Source organism: Cupressus sempervirens, chromosome 2, assembly GCF_028749045.1.
Source record: "Cupressus sempervirens isolate cs-2001-9-10 chromosome 2, ASM2874904v1, whole genome shotgun sequence".
Taxonomy (NCBI): Eukaryota; Viridiplantae; Streptophyta; class Pinopsida; order Cupressales; family Cupressaceae; genus Cupressus; species Cupressus sempervirens.
In genome coordinates, this window is record NC_143119.1 from 46,979,724 (window position 1) to 46,989,814 (window position 10,091).

General features: G+C 33.1%; 1 protein-coding gene across 1 annotated transcript; it reads left to right on the plus strand.

Moving 5' to 3' along the window:
* The first annotated feature begins 1,494 nt into the window (after nucleotides 1-1,494).
* LOC149570998 (glutathione peroxidase 1-like) lies at nucleotides 1,495-7,418 on the plus strand. Its single transcript, XM_089815667.1, has 4 exons — nucleotides 1,495-1,613; nucleotides 5,279-5,340; nucleotides 6,736-6,863; nucleotides 6,943-7,418. The coding sequence occupies exons 1-4, from the start codon at nucleotides 1,495-1,497 to the stop codon at nucleotides 7,078-7,080; spliced, it is 447 nt and encodes a 148-aa protein (XP_089671793.1). The 3' UTR covers nucleotides 7,081-7,418.
* The last annotated feature ends 2,673 nt before the right edge of the window (nucleotides 7,419-10,091 follow it).

Below are 10,091 nucleotides of genomic sequence, written 5' to 3' on the forward strand. Positions count from 1 at the left end.
TTCGTAATATTCAAGATTACATTTGTTTCAAACAATCTAGTTTTTATTTATTTACATCGTTAGAGTAGCTGTTCAAGAAAACAACCAGCTATGGACCCTCAATTTTGAGTTACAGGAGGTTTGACAATCTAAACAGCACTAAACCAAAGTCATTACATTATGAATTACATTTTAAGAATGTGTGTCTACAGCACTTGCCAACTGCCTTCTTGCTGTAAGAAAAATAACTGCTGGAAGAAAAATTATAGCAAGGCAAAAATAAAAGTTACATTGTGTGAACAAATTGGAGCAGCTGGAGGAAACTGTTGAGGGAAAGACGAGCAGCCACAAATGTGTCAGCCAATTACCATTACAAATCCAATGTAATCCTTGTAATGTTGGAAACAATATTAAAAAAAGTTTAAAAATCACTGAAAATTCAATCTAAAAACTTAAAATTTGCTATGTTAGAAAGTAAGTCTAAGTCTAATGACTTAAGCTGACAGTCTTTTAACAATTCAAAACAATGTCCTAAGAAGAACACCCATCCCTTTGCAGCAAAGCAATTATCACATCCTTTCAAAAGCAAACTGATACAATTTTCACCATTTCTGAAGTCTCCATGAAATTTGTAGTCACAACTGATCTTCTCAATGTACTCATGTTTCCTTTCTAAATATTAATCTACATCTTACCTTTTAATTTCAAATGTTGCACCATTAATTCTTCACACATTTAAATTATTTTATACCCATTAATGACTATTAATTGCATTTGAGCTTCAAATCACTGTCATCTAGTCAACATTTATCTGACATCACAGAAGTGTAAAGATAATTCAAATCTGTTACTTCTTCATCCTTGACTCGTTTCATTCATTCAATGCTTTTAGTAGTTGAATTGTACTTACATTATGTTTTATCCAATCTGCAGCAGAAAATAGACATCAATATATTTTCTCCCTTTAGTGAGTCTTCTTCTATACTGATGCTTGAGATAGCATACTAAACTTTCATTGTCAAACCAAGTCCAAAATAAGCATGGTTTACCCCAGGGAAGGAAGGACAAAAACTATGTTGAAACCCTTAATGCATTGAAAAAGGAAGAGGAACACGAAACTTACAATATCATGAATCCAAAAACCTGTAATATCTCATTTCGGAACAGGCGAATATTTTGATGTTAACAGCAGTAAAAATTTGATTAAAGCTGTGATATCCATGGAATTCGCTTCAAACCACCTGCATGCTCTTTCCAATTGTATGAAAAGGTAATGGCCTACATTATTCAATCAACTGAATGGAATTTTTCATTTCGAAGGTTCGGAGTTTGCATTGGATATCACTGTCTATTCAGATTCCCCAACAATTGGCCTTCATACTAAATCACTTTTGTTTTGCACCTGCATAAGAACAATGTTGACAATTAACTATATATTTTCTGAGAAAAGCTCGCAAACCTGTGTTTTTAAAGCACTACAGTTTTAGACTTTCAAATCAGCCAATGAATAAATGAATGAATGAAACAAAAGCAACTTATGAGACTCACAAGTTAACACACGCTACAGAAGGGAGGAAGAAAACTTTAGCTGGTTGTGACCTCTGTAACCTTTTGATTAATGTGTCTCTTCGTTGGTGGATTTTAATAATCAGAAATTACAAATCACAAACTATGCTACGCCCTTAATATTGGTGTATATAGGGATATGGATAGTCAATTTGTGGCTATCTTAACCCTTAATCAAGTCATGTTATCATTATTATATTATTATTTAGGTAGGGAGGTCGGCCTAGGTGTTATGTAGAGTTGTGTCTATTCAACCTAAGCATAATTAGGAATATATAGGAGGTTGTGAGTCTTATTTCAACATCATATTGTGAAGTGTGTTCTCATTGGAGATATCTGGAGGTTGCCCCCTTGAAGTGGCCTATTGCTCTCAGTTATTATCAAGTATTTATATAATATTTCATATTATTTCTTCTATTGTGCAAGTTATTTCATTACAAACTATCTATAAATTTTGATGGCTTTCCAGATAAAATATCATGTCAACTAATATTCGCATATTAAGTGGCCTCATCACCCAAATGAAAAGTAGAATCTGAAAACTCATTCAAACTATGACAAATAATTGAAACAAAATGATTGAAAAATGTCTTACAGAATCTTTGAAGAACTTACATCAATGCATTGGAGAGTTGAACCTGCAGTTGCACTATTGCTTACATGGTGGTCATCATTAGAATTCTGTTCATGGTGGTCATCATTAGAATTCTGTATAGTCAAGCCCCCAAAGAGTTGCAAATGGTTAGAGAATCGTTGATGCTTGCATTGTCATCATCATTAGAACCCTATTATAGTCAAAATTCACAAAGGGTTAGCAAATGATGAAATTAATTTATTCTTAAGAAAATTATAATCTTTGAAGAACTTACATCAATATTTCTACTAGTACTGTTGCTAACACCGCCATCATCATGAGACTTTTGTTAAGTCAAGTCCACAAAGGGTTAGCAAATGTCAGATTAAGTTAATCTTAAGAAACTTAGAATATTTGAACAACTTACATGAAGACCTCTATTAACATCGTGGTTGACATGGTCATCATCATCAAGCTCCTGTTTTAATCAAATCCACAAAGGATTAGAAAATGGTCAGATTAAGTTATTCCTAAGAAAATTAGAATCTTTGAAGAACTTACATCAAGACAATGGAAAGCTGAACTTCCAGTAGTATTGTTTCTTATATAGTCATTGTCATGAGGTTCCTATTAAAAGTTCTCAAAAGTTAGCAGATAATCAAAAAGGAGAAAAACAAACATATTAGTTGTAACAATAGCATAACTTTTAAATCTTACTTTCTATTTGAACAAGACATTATAGACCTTTCAAGATTCTTACTTTTCTAATAAATAATATTAGCACAATCCATTATCAACTCAACATATCTCTGATAAACTCATTCAAAAATGGAAATTAGCAAAGTCTAGATTAAGTTATTCTTAATAAAATTAGAATCTGTGAACTTACAACAAGACAATAGAGAGCTGAACTTCTAGTAGCATTTTTGCTTACATCCAGGCATCATCATCATGTTCCTATTATAGTCAAGTCTGTAAAAGGTTAGTAAATGCTCAGAATAAAATATTCCTACGAGAATTAGAATCTTTGCAGAACTTATGTCAAGACAATGGAGAGCTAAGCCTTTACTAGCATAGTTGCTTACATGGTCTTCATCATTAGACTCCTGTTATAGTCAAGTCTGCAAGGAATATAAAATGGTTAGATTAAGTTATTCCTAAGAAACCAAAATGTTTGAAGAAGTTACATCAAGAAAATAGAGGGCTGAACCTCTAGTGGCATTATTGCTTACCTGGTCCTCATCATCAGATTCCTATTTAAAGTCCACAAAGGTTAACAAAGAGACAGACAAAGTTAGTCTAAATTGTAACAAAACATGTTAGTTGTAATATTAGCATAACTTATTTCAAAATTCTTGCTTATCTAATAAAAAATATTAACATAGTCCAATATCAATCTGACATACCTCTGATAAACACATTCGAAAACCTTTATTTTCTGGAACCCGACATAAATCTGATAAATCCAATCGAAATCCTTCCATCCCTTTTGGGACTATTGGAATACTTTCAGTATCATTAGTGACATCAGATGATGCTCCACCAGGCCCAAAGTAGATGTTGCAATGACTAATGGCCAAGGTAGGTGTTGCAAGATTTGATGGAGAATGGTCATTTGAACTTGATATTGGCATTGTGTTTTCTATGCAATAAATGAGAAGCAATTATTAGAAAACAAATAAAATACACTGTTCAATGCAAAAAGTTCTTGCTTGTTAAAGATACCTTTAGTTGTAACATGGAGGTTCTTTTTAGGTTTCATTGACAATTGTATCAATTACATTAAGTATTACTGCCAACATGTTATCAGTGTATTTGTTATGACTACTATGATTTTGCTATCTTGTTTGCTTCATCAATCAACAACATTCTTCTCTTTTATGTCATTTTGTTAGTATTTGATGCTGAAGCAATACAATTATCTATTTGATGCTGAAGCAATACAATTATCTACAAGGTCTTAAAAGATTGGAAAACAATAGAGTCCACCTTAACAATGTGTGAAGGTATATTTGGGCTATTATATTAATGTACTTGATTTGGAACTTTATTGGAATTGATATTTTGTTTGTAGATTCTAGACTTTTGATTGGACTATTAAATAGTTTATAGTAGAGTTTTTTATTTTGGTAAAAACAGATTTTGAGGGGATCCGAAACCCCATACAAAAAATTAAAAAAGAGATCAAAAAAGGAGTCCACTAGGTTTTTCAAGGACTGGGAACCTACAGTTCTGGCAGCTAATAATAGAGTTACAATTGAACAATCACAATATATATTTCAAAACTATCTCATAAAATTATATTCAAAATTTGATAGATGCCTGAGAGTCTTGAGGGAGATGTACCTTTGATTCTCGAAGCCAAATGCTCTAAAGATCCTAGTGAAGTTTGACAATCATCATTAGATTTTAGTTGAGCTGAAGATTGTTCAGCACAATGCTCTAGAATCTTACGAGCCATCTCTCTGGATTTTTGTGGTACTAGGTGTTCATATGCCAACGAAACACCCTGCTTCTCTGTTTCCATTGGTTTCTTAATAACTGCAATCAAAAGAAAGACAAAAGATTGAGATTCTTTTATAATCAATAATACCGAGAAATCTGTATATAGATCTATAGATGACTTATAGTAATATCTACTACCCGCAAGATTTCAAGTTATGACCTCTCTTTTAAAACTAGAGATATAGGTTCAAACCTAAGTTTATTAAATATAAAGAGTTAAGAATTTATTTGATTGAATTGTTAAGCAGCTGATTGAAATGGACTAGAATTACCCAATGGGGAATCAGAGTTTGTCCTTTGTCGGGTCATCCTCAATGGCATATGAGAGCAATTACTCCTTTTTAACAACTGCAGTGCAAATCATCTCATGTCAAAAACCAACAATTTATCTCAAAAACCAAAATCTTAGGAGAAAAATGTTGTCAAACAGAGTTTCTCACCTGCCGTCCACCTGTAATTGGAAACTGTATGGGTGACCACTGCGATTCTGGAGTGCTTACTAATGTTCCATCATCCATGTCCTGCAAGCACAATTAAAATATTCATGGAATAATATAACAGAACTGATTCAGCTTTCATCAATTTTGAAACTAAACTAGATACTCCTAAGTAGGATTTCTTACATATTTTTAAATCTATGTATCATACATTTAGTGGGCTTACTACCACAAACTATGAGGAGATGAATGAATTGTATGTCAAGTTTAAGGACCAAGGTGATATGTAATATATATAGTCTTCTAATGTCTAATAGTTTTATCTTTTAGAGGACTTTTTATCTGTAGTTTTGGAGCTTTTAATTTACTGTTAGATAGGGGAAGTAGACTGTTTAGCTTTTCTATGGTAGTGGAGATTTAGTGGTATGTGTTTTACACAATTCTGAAGTAGATGCATGATATCCATGATAGCTTCTAGTTGTGTATGTTCGTTTAAAATTATATACGATTGAAACTAAAATCTATCATAAATCCAATAGAAACTTGGATTGGCTTTGAGATGGTGACATTGGGCTTCAAATACTAATTCATGTTTATGAAAATGTTGTAAATCTTGGATGCTGAGGATTTCTTTTGCATGGGATGAACGCTTGTTATATAATACCAGTCTGTAACTGTAAACTCCCTGAAATTATAATTTGTATGGTGTAATGGAATATTTCCTTAAGTATCCATCTGGTGTACTTGAATGAATTTTCTATATGACTTATTACAAAATAGATGCTCTTGTATTGGTAGTAGTTAAAAGTCAGTTTTTCTACGTCTTTATAGAAGGTTTGATTGTGGAAACTTAGACATCAGATTTAAGTTTCTCCACATCTTTATAGAAGGCTTGATTGTGGAAAGTTGGCATCAGATTTAAGTTTTTCCACATCTTTATAGAAGGTTTGACTGTGGAGACTTGGCATCAGATTTAAATTTTTCTACCTCTTTATAGAAGATTTGACTGTGGAAACTTGACATCAGATTTAAGTTTCTCTACATCTTTATAGAAGGTTTAATTGTGGAAACTTTGGCATCAGATTTCTTCCATCTTAAGCCAAATTACAGGTCAACACCTGACTTGTTCTCTATGTGTGTAATCTAATGGGCGAGTCAATCCAAAAGGAAGTACAAATAATGATAATGCACATCTAATCTTGCAAAGTACTATCTTTAGTGACTTTCAGATATGAAATATTTTAAGGAAGAAGTTTATTTTTCGAGAAATGTTTAATGGGTGCGTAGGAAATAATTTTATAACACGTTAAATTATGATATAGCTATCAGGATTTAACTGTGTAGTTTTTGAGTAAAACCAGTTGATCCATATTTCATGAGTAGTGATTGAACACGAACCTAACAAAGCACCCGACTTCCCCAGAGCCCGGAGGACGTCACCCATCCCAATACTACAACTTGAGTGTGCTTAACTACAGAATTTCGTACATGGTCAAACAAACAGAGGCCCCTTGACAAGAGAACTGATAGCCAAGAAAACGCTTAAAACAACATATCATATCTTCAAAAATCCAAAATAAAATTTGATTTCAAAATATATACTGAAAAATACAAATAATGTCAATCATCAAAGTTTTTAGAGAGCTCAAATTATTTTGGAAAACATATTTGTAGGTTTCGAAGTATTGGCCTTTCCATGTAATCAGTTTGCTGCACAAGAACCTGGTACTAATGAAGAGATTGCAGCAATTGCATGCACTCGCTTTAAAGCCAACTTTCCCATTTTAAATACAGGGGACATGGTATATGATTTAAAAGTAAAGTTTTTAGTTAACATTATTTCCTTAATAATGATTTGAAATACTAATTATGAATATGCAGGTGGATGTGAATGGTGAGAATGCAGCTCCTGTATACAGGTTCTTAAAATCATGCAGAGGTGGTGTTTTTGATGAGGACATCAGATGGAACTTCTCCAAATTTTTGATTGACTACAGTAGTTCACCATTAGATATATGAACTCTGTTTTGAGCAGAAGCCACTAACCTCTAGAGAGTGAGATCTGCCATGATCATGTATATCCTCCGTTCTTGCCCTTTTCCTCTGTTCTTGCTCTGCATGTTGCATGTTGTTTTCTTCCTCTGCCTCAGGATCCTCCTCAAATTCTTTAAACGTGCGCTTCCTGCTGATGCAGCTGAACCATTTCAATGCACATTCTTTTATAACACGTCTCGTTGGATCCACAACTCTTTTCATTAAGCCCTTTGCAGTTTCCATTACCCTGTTTGAAAGTTGTTTCCTGATCTTTTCCGTATTGCAATGTGATGCTTTAGCAAAGGTTTGTTCTTTGTTTGAAATCCATGTTTTCTGTAGAATGTATCTCTTATAGTAATTCTATGTTTCCAAGTTTCCTTTTCTCTTTCACAAAGATATCCACTATAACCCCTCTCAATTTTGCAAGGTTCAATTTCATTTGAAATTGGCACAATGATATTGGTTGATGTCAAATCTCATAGTGTTCCTCAATGAATTGGTCCGCTGGTACACAACTTTTCGAACCGTTCATCATGACATCGATTCATCATTATAAAGTTCACAAACACCACACATCGAACTTCCCACAAGGTGCATTAAGTACATTTTAGCAATGATCTTCGAGAGTCGTAACTCAATGCCCTTATTGTTTTGTTTGCTCATTGTGTCTGTGGTTAGTTGGATGTTGAAAATTTTCAAGGGCTTGTCTTCTCTTCTAGTTGTTTTTTCTTGAGGGATTTTGGTTTTGTGGATGCTTTAAATCTTTGGAGGAGTTCAATTATTTTCCATCAGTGCGATGTTGATTTCATAAAGCACAAACAATATTTTAATGAACAAGACTACAATGAATAAGTTGCATAAACCATATACAAGATTCATTCAAACCATATACAAGATTCTAATGAATGTGAATTCAATTAACAAGATTCTAATAAACATTATTAAAATAAACAAGATTCCATACACTATACAAATACACCTGTGCAACAATTCATAATAAATCAAAATATATAATCATCTATAAATTTGATGCAAATGTATGTCAAAATGTACATCTGTTTATGGCACATGTCATCAAAATATGTCTATAAAATCAAAGTTTATAAATAAAATATGGCATATGTCATATGAAAATATGCCCTAAGGCATCCCTAAAAAAATACTATGTCCTAGGTTGTAGGAGGATCATCAAAATGAAGCCTCTTCAATGCACTCTCTAAACTCGCTAGATCCTGTATGAACAAGGGTGAGTGCACCAAGATGGTGTACAAAAGGGGGGGTATAAGTGGACACCTTTTTTTGGAAATCACGTAAACCTGAACTTGGACGAAACATTTGAGGACCCTCCACTAAAATGAAAAGATACGTAAAACATATAAATTGTAGCACTTTGAATCTACTTTCTAAAATACTAGAGTTTTTATGAAATGGACAAGATTATGGGAGTCAAACCCTGCACACATGAAAAATAGTTCTTGGTTTTTTTAGAAAACATAACATAGTCATTTTTGTGTGCAACACAAAAGACATAGTTATACTTAGTATTTTGCATATCTCTTTGGTAGGATGATAGCTAAGTCATTTCTAGAAGTTGTGTGTTTTTTGTAATTTTATGATGAGTATTTTTTTTGCTATGAATTATTGAATAGACTACATTCTGAAATTTTGGTACATGTTCATGTGCTGAGCATAACTTGCATCAAAATAATTGAAAATGGAAACTTAATAAAAAAATGTATATAATCAAGTATAAAAAAATAATATGTAATTTATTTTAAATTTGGTTAAGTATATCAAAATTTATTAAAAAATGGTAGACATATGTCTGTGAGGAATGTCAAGACATTCGTAAAAGTAATTAAAGTTTACAATGTTAATGTTGTCCAGAAAAAGAAGAAAATATATGGTTAAAATTTTAAGAAGATGTTTAAGATTATGGTGGTGATTTTAAAGATACCCACTTCACCATTAGTGTACCTAATGAAGATAAAGACGATAATTCATCTTAGAAGATGAAAAAATGTCTAAAGGAAAAAAATTGGAGGGAATCTAGTCTCCCAAGGCTTTGGGTCATTTTCCTAGGCTATCAACAAGCCATAACCCAATCAGGTTTTTTGGATTCAAATAATTTGATTGGGTTATGAAAATAAAAAATGCATTTAGAACCCAATCGAGTTCTACAAAACTTGATCGGGTTTTGTATTACTATTACACAAGGTTAGATTGAGGGAGGGAGGAAGTGAGGGAGAGAAAGAGAGATTAGATTATGTATTATGCTAAATAAGTGTCTATCATATCCCCCAATCCTTGTTTGCATCTCATCCTCTCTCTCTCTCTCTCTCTCTCTCTCTCTCTCTCTCTCTCTCTCTCTCACATGCATTTTTTCTCTTTATCCTATTGTCGTCTCTCTTTCTCGTATCTCATTCTCTCTCCCACTCTTTATATCATATCCCCTAATCTCTCTCTCCTACCCCCCTTCCTGTTAGTTTGTGGTGACTGATCAGGGAAGTACTATACATACTTCATAAATTCTTTGGGGTTTAGGGTAACAGCCCGAAACTTTTTTTGGGTCCATGGCCAACATTGTGGCTAACATATGGTCGACATGTTGTACCCCTAAAGTGTCATAAAAATACTTGTATAAAAGGGCTTAGGGTTAGGTATTGTTATCATAGTGGTGATGCCAAATTGGTTCTTGTGGCAGTATTGAGCTGTAAGGGATTATGGATTGTAATTAGGTTGCAATCACTGGATTGTAAAAATATCAGACTTGCTATTTGGTGGACGTAGCCTAGGGATTGGGTGAACCATGTTAAATCTTTGTTCCTTGTGTTCTTTTTTGTGTGATCTATTATTTTTTGTTATTGGTTATATTTGCATGTAATTGTTATTTTTGTCTATGGTTTAATTGTAACACTCCCTCTTTCTCCTATCCCTTTCTCTCTGTCACTCTTTCTATCCTTTTTCCAAATATCTCTCCCCCTTCCCTCTTCGTA